Source organism: Tachypleus tridentatus, chromosome 13, assembly GCF_004210375.1.
Source record: "Tachypleus tridentatus isolate NWPU-2018 chromosome 13, ASM421037v1, whole genome shotgun sequence".
Taxonomy (NCBI): domain Eukaryota; kingdom Metazoa; phylum Arthropoda; class Merostomata; order Xiphosura; family Limulidae; genus Tachypleus; species Tachypleus tridentatus.
In genome coordinates, this window is record NC_134837.1 from 182,394,167 (window position 1) to 182,417,534 (window position 23,368).

The following is a 23,368-nucleotide window of genomic DNA, read 5'->3' on the forward strand; positions in this document are numbered from 1 at the left end:
GACCAAGGAACTTTCCAAAAAAGTCAGGGATAATATGGTAAAGAAGCAAAGAAAACTTCAAAGCCACTCATTATCCTCTGAGCATGGTGGAATCCATCTTTAAGAAGTGGAATGTGCTTCATACCACCAAGTCACACCCAGATCAGGCCGTCCTTCCAAACAAAGTAGGCAGTCAAGCAAAAAACTAGTTATGTGTGCCACCGTGAAGACAGGTTTAACTTTGAAAGGTTTGCAAAGTTCTATGTCTAATATGGTAGTCAGAGCTCATATATTGACAGTATTCTGGCCCCTACACAAATCTTGTTTGTATAGGCGAGCCTGGCATGGCCGGATAGTTGGGGCGTTGGACTCGTAATATGAGGGTCGCGGGTTCGATTCCTCGTCACACCAAACATGCTCGTCCTTTCAGCTATGGTGGTGTTACAATCTTATAATTTGTTTGGAATTTCGCACAAAGCTACACGAGGGCTATCTGCGCTAGCCGTCCCTAATTTTGTAGTGAAAGATCAGAGGGAAGGCAGCTAGTCATCACCACCCACCATCAACTCTTGAACTCCTCTTTTACCAACGAATAGTGGAATTGATCGTCACATTATAACGCACCCACGGCTGATAGAGCGAGCGTGTATGGTGTGACGGGAATTCGAAGTCGCGACCCTCAGATTAACAGTCGAGCGCCTTAACCACCTGGCCATGTAGGACCATGAGCAGAAACTGGGAAGTTTGTGAGGACTGAAATGATGGTGAACTCTAGAAGAAAACCTGTTTGAATCAGTCAAGAATCTAAAACTGGGTCAAAATTTCACATTTCAGCAGGACAGTAACCAGAAGCACCAGGCAAAGTCACATTGAAGAGGTTATAAAGGAAGAAAGTGAATGTCAAGAAGAGGCCCAGTCAAAGTCCTGACTTGAATACAAAACAAATTTTATGATGGTGAGACCAGATAACTGCAATTCATCAATGATCCCCAACGAACTTGTCAGAATTGGAGCACTTTAGCCAGGAAGAATGAACAAAAATCACAACATCCCATTATGCAAAGCTGGTAAAATCTTATAAAAACAAACAAACTCACACTAGTAATTGCTGCCAAAGATGCTTCAATCAAGTACTGATGTAGAGGGATGAATGTTTATGCAATCGCCAAAGTTCAATTTATATATTTTCTTTGTAGGTTTTGCTGACATCAAACCTCTTTTACACATAACAGTGTTATGTTTGATCACTAGAAAGTGGAACTATTTACATTATTTTTATATTATAAAAATATGACATTAATGGTAAGCGGTGAAAACGTTTTCAAGTTGCTGTAATGACCTTCACCAGAAGAACTATAAGAACATATAACAACAAAAACAAATTGATATAATTATGGGTAACATGCAAATCTAAAAAAAAAAAGTTTCTATGACAACTCTATCTTGGATGGGATACTCTCAGTAGTAACTGTGTTTTCGGTCGTTAACCCAAGAAACCCTATGAGGCTGGGTCTACTTGGCCGAACTACTTAGCATCAAAGTGGAATTGTCACATGCACATATTCACTTTACCTATTACATCTAATACATTTAATATGAACGACTTATTTATTACGTGTCAAACTTCTAGTTTCCGTTCTAATAAGCACTTCTGTTTAATTAATACTATTAAATGTTTATTTCAGTCATCATGATACTTTGTAATGAATAAGAAGAAAGAGTTTTTTTTAACTCTTGTTTATTTCTTAAAGTTTATGTAATATTAAGAAAAGAACAAAAATAAAATATATACTTGAAAGTTTTGACTTAAAGCTATGTTATATTTAAAGTATCATACGTACATCGATTTAATTCAGCAGTGACGTGAAGCCAATTTCGTGCGGCTGATTTAATCTCAAATATTACCACTTGCAGAAGGACACACGAATTAGATTACGTTTTCTCCAGGACCTAAAGAACAAATAAATAGAAGAAAAGATACAGAAGCTGTATATCTTTTGAAAGATGGGAGCACAGTTAAAAAATAAACGTTCATTTAGTAAAGCTGTCATATACACCTTTTGTTAGATGGGGACACAGTCTACAAATGAAAGTTCACGCACTGAAATTGTTCCAGCATGGCTAGGTGGTTAAGGCACTCAACTCCTAATGGGAGGGTCGCGGGTTCGAATCCCCGTCACACCAAACATGCTCGCTTTTTCAGCTGTAGGGGTGTTATAATGTGACAGTTAATCCCTCTATTCGTTGGTAAAAGAGTAGCTCAGAAGTTGGCGGTGGGTGGTGATAACTAGCTGCCTTCCCTCTAGTCTTACACTGCTAAATTGGGGACAGCTAGCGCAGATAGCCATCGTGTAGCTTTACGTGAAATTAAAAAACAAACAAACACTTAGGAAGCTCCCACGTTGAGTTTATTTTTAGTAATAGTACACATTTATCATTTATAGCACACAACCTTTAGTCTTCAAATTATTTATATCATATTACTATAGTAAAAAAAATAAACTAAATATTATCCAATCATACTCGGCTGAGTCGTTAATGGGGTTGAAATGCTAAAAGATATATGATTTAGCGAGCTTAAAGAGAAGTAATACACTTTTTATGGATTAAATGATGTGTAATTTAGTAAGCTCCCTCTTATCTTTAACCACGTGCTGATGTGCTGATTTCAACCATTCAGTCTATTTGGTTATAATGTGCAATAATATGGCTCACCAGTGGCACAGCGGCGCGTGTGCGGACTTACAACGTTTGAAACTAGGTTTCGATGCCCGTGGTGGTGGGCAGAGCACAGATAACTCATTGTGTAGCTTTGTGCTTAAGTCCAAACAAAAAATATAGTAAAGCGATGTCTCGTTATCCATGGTATATGACACAAAATGAAGACAATCTAAGGCAAGGACTTACTACAAGTAACAAGGTTATTTATCACATATTTTGATAACTCAGTAATGACTAATACTTTAAACTGCACATTTATCTTAGTTGTAACTTGTGTGTTTTTATCTTTTGTTGAACTATCCTTTACTGTTCACACATCAGGTTAGATGTGACCAGTAACTTATACTGTTTCTTAAACTATTCTTTACTGTCTATGCATCAGTTTCGAGGTGACCAGTAACTTCTACTGTTTCTTAAACTATTCTTTACTGTAGATACATCAGTTTAGATGTGACCAGTAACTTCTACTGTTTCTTAAACTATTCCATACATCAGTTTAGATGTGACCAGTAACTTATACTGTTTCTTAAACTATTCTATACATCAGTTTAGATATGACCAGTAACTTATACTGTTTCTTAAACTATTCTATACATCAGTTTAGATATGACCAGTAACTTATACTGTTTCTTAAGCTATTCTTTACTGTCTATACATCAGTTTCCATGTGACCAGTAACTTCTACTGTTACTTAAGCTATTCTTTACTGTCTATACATCAGTTTCGATGTGACCAGTAACTTCTACTGTTTCTTAAGCTATTCTTTACTGGCTATACATGAGTTTAGATATGACCAGTAACTTCTACTGTTTCTTAAACTATTCTATACATCAGTTTAGATGTGACCAGTAACCTCTACTGTTTCTTAAACTATTCTTTACTGTAGATACATCAGTTTCGATGTGACCAGTAACTTCTACTGTTTCTTAAGCTATTCTTTACTGGCTATACATGAGTTTCGATGTGACCAGTAACTTATACTGTTTCTTAAACTATTCTTTACTGTAGATACATCAGTTTAGATGTGACCAGATACTGTTTCTTAAACCAGTAACTGACCAGTAACTTCTACTGTTTCTTAAACTATTCTTTACTGTAGATACATCAGTTTAGATGTTTCTTTACTGTAGATACATCAGAGATGTGACCAGTAACTTCTACTGTAACTTCTACTGTTTCTTAAACTATTCTTTACTGTATACTTAGATGTGACCAGTAACTTCTACTGTTTCTTAAACTATTCTTTACTGTCTATACATCAGTTTCGATGTGACCAGTAACTTCTACTGTTTCTTTACTGTCTATACATCAGTTTCGATGTGACCAGTAACTTCTACTGTTTCTTAAGCTATTCTTTACTGGCTATACATGAGTTTCGATGTGACCAGTAACTTCTACTGTTACTTAAACTATTCTATACATCAGTTTAGATGTGACCAGTAACTTATACTGTTTCTTAAACTATTCTTTACTGTAGATACATCAGTTTCGATGCGACCAGTAACTTATACTGATTCTTAAACTATTCTATACATCAGTTTAGATATGACCAGTAACTTATACTGTTTCTTAAACTATTCTTTACTGTAGATACATCAGTTTCGATGTGACCAGTAACTTCTACTGTTTCTTAAGCTATTCTTTACTGGCTATACATGAGTTTCGATGTGACCAGTAACTTCTACTGTTACTTAAACTATTTTATACATCAGTTTCGATGTGACCAGTAACTTCTACTGTTTCTTAAGCTATTCTTTACTGGCTATACATGAGTTTAGATGTGACCAGTAACTTCTACTGTTTTTTAAACTATTCGTTATTGTAGATACATCAGTTTAGATGTGACCAGTAACTTATACTGTTTCTTAAACTATTCTATACATCAGTTTAGATGTGACCAGTAACTTATACTGTTTCTTAAGCTATTCTTTACTGGCTATACATGAGTTTAGATATGACCAGTAACTTCTACTGTTTCTTAAACTATTCTATACATCAGTTTAGATGTGACCAGTAACTTCTACTGTTTCTTAAACTATTCTTTACTGTAGATACATCAGTTTCGATGTGACCAGTAACTTCTACTGTTTCTTAAGCTATTCTTTACTGGCTATACATGAGTTTCGATGTGACCAGTAACTTATACTGTTTCTTAAACTATTCTTTACTGTCTATACATCAGTTTAGATGTGACCAGTAACTTCTACTGTTTCTTAAACTATTCTTTACTGTAGATACATCAGTTTAGATGTGACCAGTAACTTCTACTGTTTCTTAAACTATTCTTTACTGTAGATACATCAGTTTCGATGTGACCAGTAACTTCTACTGTTTCTTAAGCTATTCTTTACTGGCTATACATGAGTTTCGATGTGACCAGTAACTTATACTGTTTCTTAAACTATTCTTTACTGTCTATACATCAGTTTAGATGTGACCAGTAACTTCTACTGTTTCTTAAACTATTCTTTACTGGCTATACATGAGTTTCGATGTGACCAGTAACTTCTACTGTTTCTTAAACTATTCTATACATCAGTTTCGATGTGACCAGTAACTTCTACTGTTTCTTAAGCTATTCTTTACTGGCTATACATGAGTTTAGATATGACCAGTAACTTCTACTGTTTCTTAAACTATTCTATACATCAGTTTAGATGTGACCAGTAACTTCTACTGTTTCTTAAACTATTCTTTACTGTCTATACATCAGTTTAGATGTGACCAGTAACTTCTACTGTTTCTTAAACTATTCTTTACTGTAGATACATCAGTTTAGATGTGACCAGTAACTTATACTATTTCTTAAACTATTCTTTACTGTAGATACATCAGTTTAGATGTGACCAGTAACTTCTACTGTTTCTTAAACTATTAAACTAGATTCTATACATCAGTTTAGATGTGACCAGTAACTTCTACTGTTTCTTAAGCTATTCTTTACAGGCTATACATGAGTTTCGATGTGACCAGTAACTTATACTGTTTCTTAAATTATTCTTTACCGACTATACATCAGTTTCGATGTGACCAGTAACTTATACTGTTTCTTAAACTATTATTTACTGTCTATACATCAGTTTAGATGTGACCAGTAACTTATACTGTTTCTTAAACTATTCTTTACTGTCTATACATCAGTTTCGATGTGACCAGTAACTTATACTGTTTCTTAAACTATTCTTTACTGTCTATACATCAGTTTCGATGTGACCAGTAACTTATACTGTTTCTTAAACTATTCTTTACTGTCTATACATCAGTTTCGATGTGACCAGTAACTTATACTGTTTCTTAAACTATTCTTTACTGTCTATACATCAGTTTCGATGTGACCAGTAACTTCTACTGTTTCTTAAGCTATTCTTTACTGTCTATACATCAGTTTCGATGTGACCAGTAACTTATACTGTTTCTTAAACTATTCTTTACTGTAGATACATCAGTTTCGATGTGACCAGTAACTTCTACTGTTTCTTAAACTATTCTTTACTGTCTATACATCAGTTTCGATGTGACCAGTAACTTCTACTGTTTCTTAAGCTATTCTTTACTGTCTATACATCAGTTTCGAAGTGACCAGTAATTTCGACTGTTTCTTAAACTATTCTTTACTGTAGGTACATCAGTTTAGATGTGACCAGTAACTTATACTGTTTCTTAAGCTTCCCTTTGCTATTCAAACAGTAACTACTAGTCTTTTGTAGTCCAAATACTCTCTCTTATTATCCAAACAAGGCTGGAAATAGCGGTATTGTTTGGAACATCTATAGTTAGTTTTATATCTATCTTTTGTTCCTTTGTTGTGGCTTGACAAACTCAACCACAGGTTTGTTTTGTTACTAACTATCACAAACAAACATGTTTCTAAACTCGTTCAGTTCAGTTCACCTTTTCAAAACCACCAGGGTCTGTTTCCTCCACTTGCTTTGTAGCTTCCTCCTCCACTTTTTGCCCCGCCTTGCCCCACAGTGTTCTGTAACCGTAAGGGAACTGCAAGGATTGCTAGTATAACATTATTATTTCCACCGAAGCCACCTCCTCTTCTCCTGTAGCCACCTGTTCCACTGTATCCTCCTGTAGCAACTGGAATAGCCTGCTAAAATAAAGACACGATTCAATTTGTATTATAAATTATCTTTTTGAAGCATCAGTTATCTACCAGTATAATTTTTAATAAATAGATAAACAAGTGTGTGCACAAACTGGTGTCGTTGATGTTAAGTTAGCAGAAGATGAGGAAGAAACTTCGATGTGGTTCATGTTAATATAGTTCTCTGCTGATGTTAGTGTAGTCCATGTTAATATAGTTCTCTGCTGATGTTAGTGTAGTCCATGTTAATATAGTTCTCAGCTGATGGTGGTATGGTTCATGTTAATATAGTTCTCAGCTGATGTTGGTGTGGTTCATGTTGATACAGTTCTCAGCTGATGTTAGTATAGTCCATGTTGATATAGTTCTCAGCTGATGGTGGTATGGTTCATGTTGATGCAGCTCTAAGCTGATGTTAGTTTAGTCCATGTTAATATAGTTCTCAGCCGATGTCACTCTGGTTCATGTTGTTGCAGCTCTAAGCTGATGTTAGTGTAGTCCATGTTAATGTAGTTCTCAGCCGATGTCACTCTGGTTCATGTTGATGCAGTTCGTAGCTCATCATGGTGTTGTTTGTGTTCACGTAGCTGAAACTTGCAGTTCGCAGCTCATCCTAGTATGCAGTAAGTTATCAGTGTAAGCAAATACTTTGTGAAGAAACAGAACGGTTACCTTTACAATATGTACGGATGGATAAAAATAGTAAGAGTAAACAATGATTGTTTGTTTGTTTGTTTTTAAATTTCGCGGAAAGCTACACGAAGGCTATTTACGCTAGCCGTCTCTAATTTAGCAGTGTAAGACTAGAGGGAAGACAGCTAGTCATCACCACCCACCGCCAACTTTTGGGCTACTCTTTTACCAACGAATAGTGGGATTAACCATCACATTATAACGCCCTCACTGCTGAAAGGGCGAGCATGTTTGGTGTGACGGGAATTCGAACCTGTGACCCTCAGATTACGAGTACACAATGAAGTCTTATAAAAGTCATTTCTTTAATGTTTTGTTTATTTAAATTGTAAGGTTTATACTGATTTTCGGGTTTAACTATTAGTACTCATTACATTTTGAAGCCCAACCTGACCTAGTTATAAGCTTACCAACTATGGATCCCAGAGTTAATGGTTCGAAACCCGTTGACACAAAATCGCCCAATGAGTTTGGGGCAGTAAGAAATATGATAAAAATCACACTATTCGATTAGAGTAACCAAATGGCTGGAGGTGGGTATTGTTACTTTACTACCTATATTAGAGTAACCAAATGGCTGGAGGTGGGTATTGATACTTTACTACCTATATTCCTACTGGATTATCAGTTCGAAGTTTGGCTATCTCAAATAGACCTTTGCAACTTTGTTTGAATATCTGAAACAAACAAACAAACACGATATTTTGTCTATCAGATAGTTGAGCTGTGTGGAACTCGTGTCGACACTGATTATCTTACCTGGATAGTAATGGTATCTCCCCCACCATTTCCGTATCTTGTCGCATCAGCTTTAAGATCATCTGGATTCTTGTGATCAGTTTTGGAGCCACTGTCTGCCATCACAGTCATCAGTAATAAAACCATCAATAACATAATCTGGAAGAGATAACCAAATTTACTAATAATATTAAGATACTTGGATCAACCAGTGAGAAAAAAAAACCCTGTAATAAGTGAATAATATATTTGTAAGTTAGCCAGCATGTTTTATGTGTACGAGTGGTTTATTTAAACTCAGTCGTCTGGGTTCAAGAATACCTGACCATTATTAAACTAAAGTTTATGGATAGTGGTAGGTGGTGCATTTCTAAATAACTTCAAAACTGGGAAATCAAAATGAGGAGAGAAATATGAAGATAGAAAATAAACTATGATAACAGTAAATAAGCTTCGTGAGAGTAAATTATAACCTTTGTAACTGCGTAGATTGGGATTTTTTTTAGAAGAACTGTTATCCATTGACCGTTGACATTTGAAAAAATATACCTGAATAAAAAGAATAACAGAATTTCCCACCTGTATTTTTATAAATCTTTTGTAGTCATCTCAAAAGTTTAAGCAAATCAGAAATGAAAAGAATGCAAAAATTAGGCCCCCTAGTGATTCAGAGATAAATATAAAAGATTCTAACGCAAAAAGCCAGGTCGGTACCCGAGTTAGACATAGCACAGATGGCCCATTGAGTAGCTTTGCGTTTAACTATAAACAAAAGTCATATAATTAAATAAACTACATGCAAGTTATGTCTAATTAACTCATCACAATGACGCCATACTTCAAAATCTTAAAAAAAATAGTTTTTTTTTCTCTATTGAAAAATAACAAATCTTCGAAGTGATGTGTTTGGTCTTTAATTTAAAAGCCCAATATTTAATATAGAAGATAAAACTAGTCATCGGAATAGAGACTTGAAGTCTAAAAACACGATCGCACAATAGTATTTTGTTGTTGTTAGATTTAGGTGTTGAAACTGAAAGTAGAATACAACTCACCGGTTTCTGATCCATGTTGTTAGGCCTTGGTTTACTAATATGTCGGATGGCTGGTTATCGCGAGAGACTTTATATAGTCTTTTTTCTCTTCCTGGTTTGAAGTCACCTTCTAGTTGCCGCCCTGCTTTGTCAGAGCAAATTAGCAAGAAAAATTACACGGTTCTATTGCTAATTAAATTATGAACTGACTAAAGTTGAGGCTTATCAACTTACTCTACGATACGATGTAGGCCATTTGTGACAGTAAAAATGACAATTTTTCAACCTTTACACACAGGTCGTACACGTGGCTGAACTTCTATTGTCTTTTTCCAATATTTGGAAAGGAATTTAATAATATCATACGTACGAAAGATCTAAATGCTTCATGTTTCAATTGCTGGTAGGTAGACGCATTACGAGTAAACAGGTCATAGACTGACTCCATGAAATGGTAACGCTTTGGCGACATGACTTTAGAAAAGCCAATATCATTACCACCCGTCCTCTTAGAACAAATACAGTTCTCATGCAACACCTGACTCGTCACAAAACGTGACAACACACCAACCCCACTTCATGACCCGTTTTGTTTTATTTTTATCCATTTATAAACTCTAAGAAATTTTACGAATTTTTCCGATGCGTAGAAATGAAGGAGTAAATTATTCATTCTTTTTCTGGAAACTTCAGTACAATACAGGTAATCAAAACATTTTTATAGTATTTAATCTAAGAAGGAAAGGAATGAAGAGACTTTTAATTATGTTATAAACGTCAAAAAACATCGATATTATAGACTATGTTTATTATAAACATAAACATACGGATATAATAGACTGTTGTTGATATAGACCTAATAGATTATGTTTATTATAAACATAAATATATGGATATAAAAATAGATGTGTTTGTTATAAACATAAATATGGATGTAATAGGTTATTTATGCTATAGACATAATAGACTGTATTTGTCATAAACATAATAATACGGATATAACAGATTATATTAGTTATAACGATAAAAACAGAGGTATAACAGAGATTTACTTTTGTTATTAACATAAAATATAGATTCAATGGAAATTTATTTTTATAAGTATATTAATCCCTGAAAAAGAACAATTTCTTCAATGCCAAGTAAAACTGTGGTTTCACTTGAAATTAACTTAATGCTTTGCCTACGTGACGTCAAACATAAAAATAATAACGTTAATAATTGAAAGCGGTTATACGCTTAGATTAACCATAATAAACATTTCGTAAAGTTAGATTATTGATAAAACCTCTCAGTTACTGTTTAGTTACTATCAGATATTAATGATTCATGTCTGGTTGATGTGAGTTGAAACCCGTGTTTAGACTTAAAACAGAATTTTAAAAACCGACTCAAAAATTAAAGAATTATATAATAAATAGATATTATAATCACTTATGTCGGGTTGGTGATAGACGAAACCGGTGTTTAGATCTAAAAAAAATTAAAAAGCCATATTAAAAAATTAGAGAGTTATAAATTAATTACAAACTAAATCAGTTACGTTAGGTTGGTGAGAGACGAAACCGGTGTTTAAACCTAAACAAAATTTAGAAATCAAGTCAAATATTAAGTTGAGACTAAATCAGTTGTGTCGGGCTGGTGAAAGACAAATCCGATGTCAAATCGTTAAAATAAGTTGAAACAACAAATAAAAAAATTGAAAATAATAAAAAAAACATTTAGTAGAGTTGTATTAGTTTATTTAAAGGCACTGCGGTCAGAATAAGAAAACGTAGCTATCATATAATATATAATAAGAAAGACTGCACCAGTTACAACAGCGGTTAGTTTACGGACACACAACGCTAAAATCCGGGGTTGTATCCCCCACAACAAACACCAAACAAACCAGTTAGAAGATGCTACATAGGATATTCCAAAATAAAAATAAGAAACCTTTCTTTAATTTACCTAAAATATATTACAAGAAAATTATGCTACAAAGAACCTCGATACCCAAGTGCTTGTCGGATATATAACTTGGGTACGAGAGAACCATCTCTATAACCCAAGTGCTTGCCGGATATAGAACTTGGGTACGAGAGAACCATCTCTATAACCCAAGTGCTTGTCGGATACAGAACTTGGGTACGAGAGAACCATCTCTATAATCCAAGGGCTTGCCGGATATAGAACTTGGGTACGAGAGAACCATCTCTATAATCCAAGAGCTTGCCGGATATAACTTGAGTACGAGAGAACCATCTCTATAACCCAAGTAGAACTTGGGTACGAGCGAGAGATATAGAACTTGGGTTGCTCGGATATAGAACTTGGGTACGAGAGAACCATCTCTTTGACGAATTTCAAACTTTCACACTCTCTGTCGCTGAGCAACTAAGTACAAATCGTTGTTAAATATATTTAAGTCATCCTACAACAAACCTACATACAGAAACCAAAGAGAATGAACGCTAAGTTTATGACGCTGTCCTACAACAAAGGAGTTTTTATTGTTCTAGTGATTTATAAAACCACCCCGAGCTCTCTCGAGCTCCACTCTTCATTATTGTTAGAAAAGGAATAAAATTCGTACACTTATGTTTAACGGATGGACGTATAACTAGCACTAAAACGAAGAAGTAATTTTCCACTAACAATTGTATGTATTTGTTGTGATGCACACTTTGGGGCGTGTTTTATTATTTTGAAATAACGCAGCCCTAATTCCCTTCAACAATTTTAGGCTTAACAGTCGGTCATTGTTTTCTAAGGATTATTTATTTCTCTCCCAGCCTCACATTCATGTCACTTCTCATTATTTACCACTGTAATTATCCTGGTTTCGACATACTTGTTTCGAAAATTTCACATTTCTTTACCCATCATTTAGTTTAATTTAAAAAGGCTAGAAAATGGAAGATACTAATAGAACCTAAAACGTCGCAAACCACGCGTTACGTTTACGCTGTCAGGAGCCAACTCAAGTAATAAAGAAATATACATATATGAACAGATGTCAGTTAAAAACGTTGATCTGAATATTGAGGCTATAATGGCCTGCATCCTTCTGTTTCATGAAAAACATACTGACCTGAGTCTGACCTCTTGGGCTCTTTTTGTACGAACAGCACAGTCAAGACCAAGAAACGTTCTTAATTACTTGTTTCATAGATATTTACACACAATGTTTTTACTTTCAAGTTCCGAAACAAAAATCAAATATATTGTTTGTTTGTTTTTGAATTTCGCACAAAGCTACTCGAGGGCTATCTGTGCTAGCCGTCCCTAATTTAGCAGTGTAAGACTAGAGGGAAGGCAGCTAGTCATCACCACCCAGCACCAAATGTTGGGCTACTCTTTTACCAACAAATAGTGGGATTGACCGTCACTTTATAACGCCCCCACGGCTGAAATGGCGAACATTTTGATGCGACGGGGATTCGAACCCATGACCCTCAGATTACGAGTCGAACGCCTTAACTCATCTAGCCATGCCGGACCAAAATCAAATATAATAAAAACTTATGAAGGGAATGGAATCACCAGTCACTCTATATTTCGAACTGCAGTCGAAATAAATACATCTTTGTTGTTCACGACAAAGCTACATTATGAGCTATTGATGCTGAGCTCACCATAAAGGTTTGAACACTGAATTTTAGGGTTATAAATTTTCAATCTTACGGCGGAACCACGTCAGAGCATATCAATAGATAAAAAGGAAGCTGAACACTTGGAGAGACATATAAATAGATAACTAACGACTAAGTTAAAGCAAACCAGCTTATTCGTAGATACGATATGTTTGTTATGGTTATATTATATGCATTGTTTCTTACGGTTATGCTAAATGGATTGTTTGTTGCGGTTATGTTACATGAACTTCTTGTTATGGTTACCTAAATATGAATTACACGGTTATTGTATATTTTATGCACATAATATTAAACACATGTAGCAGCTACTGACATGATAAAATAAACTTTCAACAAAACAAACACGTCTTGTTAATTTGAATTAATAATAACAACAAAAAACCCATAAAGCAACACGTTATCTATACGTCTCAAGGTCCAATAGATGACACTCTGATGTTAAATTACTTACTACAAACTGATAATCCATTGACAGTAGATTAATTCAGTGTTATATTACTTACTACAAACTGATGATCCAGTGACAGTAGATGAATTCTGTGTTAAATTATTTGCTACACACACAACTGATGATTATTACAATTACAGTGATAGTAGAGGATTCTGTGTTAAATTATTTATTACAAACTGATGATCCAGTGACAGTAGATGAATTTAGTGTTAAATTATTTGCTACGCACACAACTGATAATCCAGTGACAGTAGATGAATTCTGTGTTAAATTATTTGCTACGCACACAACTGATGATTCAGTGGCAATGGATGAATTTCGTGTTAAGTGTCAAGCTATACAGTTAGCTATTTATGAAGTGCCATGAGTACTGAAACCTGATTTTTAGCGTTTTAAGTTCAAGCACTTTCCGCTGTGCTACTAACTACTGATGGTATGTTGTAACGAAGACATTTTTGAATATATTTTGTTTTTCACTTTGAACTGCTCAGTTTCGTCTCCATAGAAACCACTTTAGACGTTAAAGTTTTGCTCGACAGTACAAAACATCGCATGTCTGTTTAATGCAAGTCCGAGAGCACATCACTATAACTAAAACCTGTCAGAGGAGTAACAACATACCAGTTATTATTAATCACTAAGCCAAATAAAACGTGACTTTGGACTTTGACAAGACCCACCAGACAGTAGAAAGTTGTCCTTTTCACATTATTTTCTCTTTTTTACCTGGTGGTTTCAACTTCATCATCTTGGGACAGCACAGTTGTCATCCTTGACCTAATATTGACCTCAAGCTTTAGTATGCTCATATGTCATAATACCAGTTTTAAACGTATAGCAGTTTGAGTTGTAATAATACGTATTACTGGTGGGAGCTAAACAATTACTATTTACGTGTTAGAACGATCAGCCCATATGGAAAAGATTAATCTTAGATTTCAAATAATCTAGAGATTAGACAGAATGCCTAGTTTCAATATAATTATTAAGCACTGTCTTCGCTTTGTTTTTCGGTAACTCCTATTTTAGTTACATTCTGAGCAGTAAAGAAACATTACTTTGTATTTAAATACAATGTTAAATTACTTTAAACATTACATGTAGTTTCACTATAGCCAAAAGTATTAGTTTCGATACGTTCCGAGTGACCATTAAATATTACTTTCACTGTAGTTTTAATATAATTAAAAAAATTCCTGGTTTCAGTAGATTCTAAGTAGTTGTTTAAACATCTTATTTGCCGTAGTTTCAGTATTGAAGATGTGACGTGATTCCTTTAGGTATAGCGGAATGTTAGAACTAAAAACTGAACCAGTAACACAGACATTGGTCCTACAATTTGAGAATAGTTTCTGAAGTTATTATATATGTGAGTAAAACTAAAAATTTACATCATTAAAATTTTAGAATATTGTGAGAATGATACTTCTCGTTAAGACTTTGGAGCTATTTCTTTGATTTGTGAAATTACACTATAGCCAAGGTAGTATTGAATCACTGATACAATCAACGTTAAAACATATACCCCCAGATACATCTATAAATAGCCAAAATAGTGTTGAATCCAAGGTCCAAGGTTCGAATCGTGATGTTACAGGTTTCGTACTTTCTTTGCGAGTTCGTAAAGTGAAAGTCAGTCCTACTATTCAGCTCCAAGTCATAAATCGCCTTCATGCCATTAACTAGCTGCATAACCTGTGGTCAACAGCTCAAAATTAAAGAAGGCTCCACCTAAGTTCAAGAGCTATTTGACATAATCATTCAAGTTAAGTGGACATGAAATTATCTTAAACAGACGAGTATTTACCAAATCTTAAAAAGTAACATCATAACACCTACAACCTAGTCTTTGTTATTACAAAAGTAACATCATGACACCTGCAACCTAGTCTTTATTATTACAGCAATAACTTCATGACACCTACAACTTAGTCTTTATTATTACAGTAGCAATATCATAACACCTACAACCTAGTCTATATTATTACAGTAGTAATATCATGACACTTACAACCTAGTCTTTATTGTTACAGTAGTAACATCATAACACCTACAACTTAGTCTATATTATTACAGTAATAGCACCATAACACTTACAACCTAGTCTTTATTATTACACTAGTAACATCATAAGACCTACAACCTAGTCTCTCTTATTACAGTAAGTTTACAAGTAGTAAAACCCAACTGTAACAATACAAACTACGTATGTTAATACAGCAAGTCTCTAAGTAATTATGCTGTAATGTTTATAATCTAGTCTCTGTTGATGTAATAAGTCTCTATACTTATAATCTATCTTTTATTAATACAGTAAGTCTCTAAGTAATTGTTCTGCAATGTTTATAATCTAGTCTCTGTTGATGTAATAAGTCTCTCTACTTATAATCTATATTATATTAATACAGTAAGTCTCTGAGTAATTATGCTGTAATATTTATAATCTAGTGGCTCAGCGGTAATGCTGTAGGTTTATAACTTTGAAAACCGGTTTTCAATACCTGTGATAGGCACACCGCAAATAGCCCATTTTGTGATTAACAATAACCAACATTTGATTCAGTTTTTTTTAAATTCTTCAAAGTTTGAATAATGTGGTCAAATTTAGTGACGAAATAAAACAAGTAAAAAATTTGAATATGGGGGTAGTAACTTCAAGTTCTAGAACCCCACATCTAAACTGATAATTAGAGAAACGTATTTGTTAATAGGCAAAAGAAAACATGTGAAAATATCATATAAGCAAAGTTTGTTTTGGTAGTCGTTATTTAAAGAAACTTATGTTGAAAGACTACGTTTAATGTGGTTTTGATTCTATTTATTACCTCCGCCACTGAAGTTGGACGGAAGTTAGATTTTCATCCTTATATGTGTGTATTTATTTCTGTGATTCTCAGTAAAGTTTCTCCCAAAGACTCAATGGGTTTGAACGAAAGTTGGTATACATTTGGAATATGATTCATGGTAATAGTGTTTAATTTTTTGGATGGCCAAGGTCACAGCAAGGTTACGAAAATCCATAAAACATCCCCATATGTTAACAATGGGTCCAACTTTTCACATTATTCTTATTCTATAACCCAGTTAAAAATAATCGGATTTTGATTAAACGTTGTAGAGATATGTAGAATATCACTTTTCATTGTCCTGCCAAAAATGGTCCGTGTCCGTTTATAAAGATGAATATACGGATACTTTTTTTTTTATTTTTTGAGAGCCGAATATTATCAACGCTGTGTGATGGAGGTATACGTTCTACTGAGTGGCCTTCTTACTCTTCTGATACAGGCTGGATGGATTCCGCCAAGCCCCTACTCCCGAAGGTAGCAGTAAAGCAGTAACACTGTAACTTTTAAAATATATAAGTATCTTCATGGAATTTTTCGATTATCAATAAAAATTGCAAGTCTTTTATGCAGAAAGTACCAGTTTTTAAATTAAGACTTAACCTTTTTAATTAATTAGTTTACTAAATCATTTTTTATTTTTGAATATTGGCTGTCCAACATTCGAAGTAATTTTGTTTTTAAGATTAAAAAATCCCTTATGCACCTGAAAAAAGGTCAAATTTCCCATATGAAATATTTTTAACTCCAAAATATCCTCCAGATAATAATTAAACGCTTTCTTTAGGAAAACGTTTTATAATTTATCTGTTAATTTCACTGTTGTATCTCTGTATAGGTTTGGTCGATTCAACCGACCTTGTAAGCACTATAAAAATAGAAAATAAGATATAAATTATACTGTTTTCGTTCTAAATGTACTAAAAATTATAAAATGAAACCAGAAATATTAGTCTAAATAGATTAAATCTCATAACAGTTTACATATATGACAAATTGTTATTTTTTGTTTTATTAGCATTTCCTTAGCGTCTGACTAACATTACAGAAGTTGAATGACACGGCACGTCTACTATTTTGCCGTATTCGATAATATAAGACTGGCCATTACAAAGCCCAATATCTTGGCTGTGTTCTTTACATAAGTATCTATATTATTACCATCAAAAAATAAATTATTAAAATTCTGATATTTTTCTTAAAACAGAAAAGTAAATAAAGAAGTATAGAAAGCAATTATCTCTTCTAGTTAAGAACTTTGTATTCTTTGCTGATTCTCGTAATTTGCTAAGCCTCATCAAAATTCGCACATGGAAAATGTAAAACAAATATTATTTTCAGATTTTATATATAAATGTGTGTATTTTCTTATAGTAAAGCCTCATCAGGCTAGCTGCTGAGTCCACCGAGGGAAATCGAACCCCTGATTTTAGCGTTATAAATCCGTAGACTTACCACTGCACCAGTGGGGGGGACATTTATATATGAATCTTGATATAACAAAAAATCACAAATTACTATATAAATGCTATAGGGTTCCACTATAATGTATCACGCTCAGTAACAAACCTGTATTTGGATCTTAACGGATATGATTTTTCGACCTCAATAATGTCTTTCATGACCACTTGGAATTTACCATGAAAATTAGGACCATATGGGGGTATTCTGAGTTTTTTATTGGTTGCTCACACGTTATAGACAGAAGTATGGGTACGTAAGCAAGTATTTCTCAAAATGAAAAGAGGTGGGCGTGGCCACTATGTTTTATTCTTTAAATATACCGATATCTCAGCAAATAGAAGAAATAGGAGGTTTTTATTTTATATTTTAGCTTGTAAATATCGGTACTTTGAATTTATAATTTGTAAGAAACTATAGACATTGTATTTGGACATCAAAAACACCTAATCTGATCCATTGCTACATTCAACATAACACGTGGCACACAAATATCGATATTTAGGGCTTTTATTATTAAATATTTACTTTTAAATTACGAAATTAATTAATGCATAATATTAAAAGTTGAAGTATATCCTAACAAACACATAGACATAAATTCATGAAATAGTATTTCAATAAAATTTTGAACATAAGTCAACAAACATGACGACACAACATTTAACCCATGACAATAGGAAGACCCGTCAGACCCATTTAGGTAGGACTACTGTATTTTGTATTTTTTCGATTGATCTCCTCAGATAACCTAGTTTATTCTTATATCTTTGTAAATAATCATTGTTGTTTAACTGATTGAATAATGTATTAATTATTAACATTACTGTGTTGGTACTCAAGTTTGAAGCAAAGCTTGTAGGCTTAGACCTCAGACATGATACAATTAAACTTTATATTTTATATACAAATAAATACTAGGAAGAAAACAACCTCTGGTGCCCATTCTTACTCATTACTCACGATATCTTCAACAACCTCTGCTTAGGAACTTGCTGAAGGTATTCTGAATATTCAACAATATTTCATTATTTTTTTTACAATGTATATATCACTGAACCTTCAAAAATATCCGAATTTCGTGGATGAGAGTAAAAGGTGCAACATACGATATACCACAAAGTTTTGGTGTAACATTAATTAAAGTTCTGTTTATAATGATTGAATATTCATTTAGCTGTTTGTTAACGTCCAGAAAAATTGTTACAAAGTAAATTTCCTTTGCCATTACACTGATAATACCACATTGCTTCAACAGCATAAGCAATATTTTGACTTAAGAGTTATATTTATAAAGACTGCCATTACTTTTCAAACAACTAGAAAAGAATAGATTTATTTGTGATAAGATATAAACCATAACATATCAACACCTACTTCGTTTTCTACAAAATAAAGGTGGTTTCTTGCTTTTTAATTTTGTTCTTGTAAATCCTTTATATCTTATCGCGATATCCTGTATTTACCCACTACACTATCAAATAATGTTTTTGGCCCGGCATGGTCAAGTGCTTAAGGCATTGGCTCGTAGTCTGAGTGTCGCGGGTTCGAATCTCAATCACACCATATATGCTCGCTCTTTCAGACCTGGGTGCTTTATAATGTAACGGTCAGTCCCACTATTCGTTGGTAAAAGAGTAACCCAAGAGTTGGCGGTGGATAATGATGACTAGCTGCCTTCCATCTAGTCTTACACAATTAAATTAGGGACGGCTGGCGCAGATATCCCTTGTGTAGCTTTGCGAGAAATTCAAAACAAACTAAAAATGTTTTCTCCTCAAAGATCCGAAGTCCTCTATTGACCCCATGTTTAATGTCTATTTACAAATCTAGGTACGTAAGTCCTACTGCCTCGTGATAGGATATGCCCAAGTTTATTTTTCATCTTACATGTTAAACAACGTTTAAACGATTAAATAACGTTAGAGACGAATCATCGAATTTCGGTCACAGATTTCATAGGCAAAGTCATCAACATCCATGTTTATTTAAATTAATATGAATTCCTGTAAGTATATTAGAGATATCACCATCTAGTGGCCTTCACGCAGACCTCACATGATGTTTCTATTTTGTTAAATCATTTTCAACGACATGAAAACAGGTGACTGTGCATTGAAATAGCTGTTAATCTTTACAAATGTAGCACGTTCCTGTATTAGTAAGTAAATATTAAACAACGAATTTTCTTCTGAATATTGAAGAAACTTCTGTTCAATAGATTTCAAACTGGATAATAAATGGACCTGTGTTCAATAGATTTCAAACTGGATAATAAATAGGCCTGTGTTCAATAGATTTCAAACTGGATAATAAATAGGCCTGTGTTCAATAGATTTCAAACTGGATAATAAATGGACCTGTGTTCAATAGATTTCAAACTGGATAATAAATAGGCCTGTGTTCAATAGATTTCAAACTGGATAATAAATAGGCCTGTGTTCAATAGATTTCAAACTGGATAATAAATGGACCTGTGTTCAATAGATTTCAAACTGGATAATAAATAGGCCTGTGTTCAATAGATTTCCAAATGAATAATAAATAGATATGTGTTCAATAGATTTCCAAATGAATAATAAATGGACCTGTGTTCAATAGATTTCAAACTGGATAATAAATAGGCCTGTGTTCAATAGATTTCAAACTGGATAATAAATGGACCTGTGTTCAATAGATTTCCAAATGAATAATAAATAGATCTGTGTTCAATAGATTTCCAAATGAATAATAAATAGATATGTGTTCAATAGATTTCCAAATGAATAATAAATAGATCTGTGTTCAATAGATTTCCAAATGAATAATAAATAGATATGTGTTCAATAGATTTCCAAATGAATAATAAATAGATCTGTGTTCAATAGATTTCCAAATGAATAATAAATAGATCTGTGTTCAATAGATTTCCAAATGAATAATAAATAGATATGTGTTAAATAGATTTCCAAATGAATAATAAATAGATCTGTGTCAATATATTTCCAAATGAATAATAAATAGATCTGTGTCAATATATTTCCAAATGAATAATAAATAGACCTGTGTTCAAGACTTATAGCCTGATTATTGACAGCTGTCACCATTATTAAACAGTTCGACAAGCACGATTTTCATATGTTTATCTTTTCATAATAGTTTTACTGGCCAATTTACATACACTTTCGTCATGTAAATTAAGAGAATTATTAATAATTATTTTATTCCTATCTTCTACTGTAGAAAAAGTTATTTTGCAATTATTATTCGTGTCGTTTTGAAAGGTTTTTCTAAGTTACGACTTAAACATGTACTTATTTGTACGTAATTATTTATTTTCTATTAGACGTAACCAACTATGTGGTCGTAAACCTAAATTAGCATAAACATTATATTAAAACTTGGCTTAAATACTGTGAGTTTAAAGGTCCAGGTTCTACCATAACAAAGGTATGCCAAATCATAAGCAGAATAAACTGGGTTTCTTGTTATTTTCAGAAGTAGAAACCGAACTTATTGTCATTTTGAACAGCATAAACCCAGTTTTAGTCATCAGCTACATAAACACGGTTTCTTGCTTAATTATCTTGATCTTAAGTTGTGATTTTTATAAGGATATCTTACAAATTTGTTGAACTTGTTTGGCTCAATGATGCAATGTGTATATTTCAATTCATTCACCTCAAGCAATCTGCGTTTTTTTGAAAATCTTCCATTAGAGTTGGACTTTCATAGTCTTCCAAAAACAAGAGTAGAAAACATTGTTTTATATCCTCTCTTGATTTCTTCCTTGAAGAATAGGAAATCTGTAATTATGTGAAAATCTTATGCCGCTGGTTAACCATTAGACTAATTCAGTCACTTTTATTTGAATTATAATTTGAGTCAAATATATTTCGCTTATTATATCTGTATATAAAGTTTATTACTCTACCTAGGAATATATGTCATGGTTATCTAGAGTTTTAAGTATGTAAGTGGGATGGGATTTTTCTACAGTAGGTGTCTGTGATTTCTTGGAGATAAACGGACAGCACATAATCCACTTGTTTTAAAATAATATACATTCAAAACAAGTCAAACGTATGTACAATTTATTTTATACTATAAGATATCACAGTTGTATCTAAAATCTAAATAATTCTCATTTCTTGTCACAATTCTACTAAGGTTGACTGAATTACTTTAAAATCAAATTGACAAGACCAACTATTTTTCTCTACTTTGTTTCTTAGTACACGATCTGCGATAGATTCACTAACGTTACTTCATGGGTTACCACAGTGAAATTTAAATAATTGTCTCCTTCTCGTCAAAGTCCACACAGATGGGTTCAATTATTTTAGAACACCCGTTTGAAAATACAAATTATTCTCCTTATATCTGTTAAACTGTGAAGCTCACTTTAAAATATCGCTCGTTATGGCCAATCACACAACGGCTAGCTTCACGTTTTCTAGTTTTTTTCGGTCTGAACCTTATTTTCAATTCACTTTTTAATTTCTTTCCTTGGACTCGCTTTGTCGCCTATATTCATACTTTGTTCACTGAGGCCTCGAATTTTCTATAAACTACGCGACGCGATGATTTAACAATATTCAGTTAAGGTAACGAGAAAAATACTGAATATTCAAGTAATGTGACGTCAACAATACTACAACAATTGAATCACACACTATGTGTTCGATTCTTATCCAGTTACGCAACGAAACGTGTCATAACTATCGCATTTTAAAATAATTATTTCAAACTCTCTTGTTATGAATAGTAAATAATAATTAAATATTAAATCAAGTAAATTAATAACAGCTATTAAATTAAACAACCTTATATATTCAAAAATGGTTTCCTTCAATTTATAATTATAAGGTTTACTTAGACTCTTGAATAATATCGCAATAAAAATACATTTTTAAGATTGCTTTTACAACAGAAATTAGAAACATTCTAAAATCGAGGTGATATACGTATATAGTAAATTTGTAATAATACAAAACAGAAATATTTCTTATTATCATTCAATCCATGTATTTTTATTCATTAGTTCATAAACAAATGCTTTTTCGTTATAGTTTAAAACTATAAACAGAATAGCTCTTGAATAAAGAGTCGGATTTTTTTGGCGACAAAATTTTTTCTGTCGTCGATATCTCGTTATGAGATTGAGCACGGCCCTCTAGTGACCAAATATCGCACTGTAGATCCAAAGATTTCAAGTTTGAGACGTAACACTACCAGCTTATGGTTACGTTATCAGAGTGAACTTCAAGCCAAACTATTTGGTTACCAGTATCCGTGTAGGCTATGGAAGCCGCCAGGGCTATCCAGTTAAAGTGTAAGACTTTACCTCTAACCAACCGAGCATGTTTAGCGCGACGCGGGCGCGAAAGTCGCACGCCTTACGCGTTCGACCATGCCAGGAGCTACTCAGCCTGAAACGCGTGGGTTTCTGGCCTAACCGTTTTATCCGTGTGCATAAGATATTCAAGTGATTAAACTCCTAGTCTTCCTTAAAAAACAGGAATCATTGACACAGCACTTTCCTTATGAATATTTTTTTACATTTATTTATATTTTATCTGTAGAATTTTTCAGCTGTTTAATAGTTCATCAAAATAAGTAATAAACGAAATATCGCCTTTAGTTTTGTTATTTCATGTGTTCCTACTTACTGAACATTTAAATCATTGTTAAAGTTCTGTGCCGTATTTCAACTTTATTATTACTTTATT

At 33.3% G+C, this 23,368-nt stretch overlaps 1 protein-coding gene and 1 pseudogene across 3 annotated transcripts in view; one reads left to right on the top strand and one right to left on the bottom strand.

Moving 5' to 3' along the window:
- The window catches only part of LOC143238440 (uncharacterized), a 180,418-nt pseudogene that overhangs the window by 21,145 nt on the left and 135,905 nt on the right, over positions 1–23,368 (top strand). The window lies entirely within an intron of this gene.
- Positions 1,789–9,468, bottom strand: LOC143240272 (uncharacterized). Of its 2 annotated transcripts, none has more exons than XM_076482451.1 (4): positions 9,280–9,468; positions 8,246–8,383; positions 6,592–6,796; positions 1,789–1,929 (listed from the first exon to the last, which is right to left on the bottom strand). In XM_076482451.1, exons 1-3 carry the CDS (start codon positions 9,292–9,294, stop codon positions 6,596–6,598), a joined length of 354 nt encoding a protein of 117 aa, XP_076338566.1. In that variant the 5' UTR covers positions 9,295–9,468; the 3' UTR covers positions 1,789–1,929; positions 6,592–6,595. The 2 variants fall into 2 exon arrangements, with proteins under 2 accessions (XP_076338566.1, XP_076338565.1); XM_076482450.1 differs by having other exon boundaries at positions 6,592–6,799.

What these genes read in the sequence shown, in the direction of transcription:
- LOC143240272 (XM_076482450.1), bottom strand. An exon ending in GAGATACCATTACTATCCAG is followed by an intron (nt 6,800 to 8,245) that starts GTAAGATAATCA and finishes TCTTTATTTTAG; the next exon opens with CAGGCTATTCCAGTTGCTAC.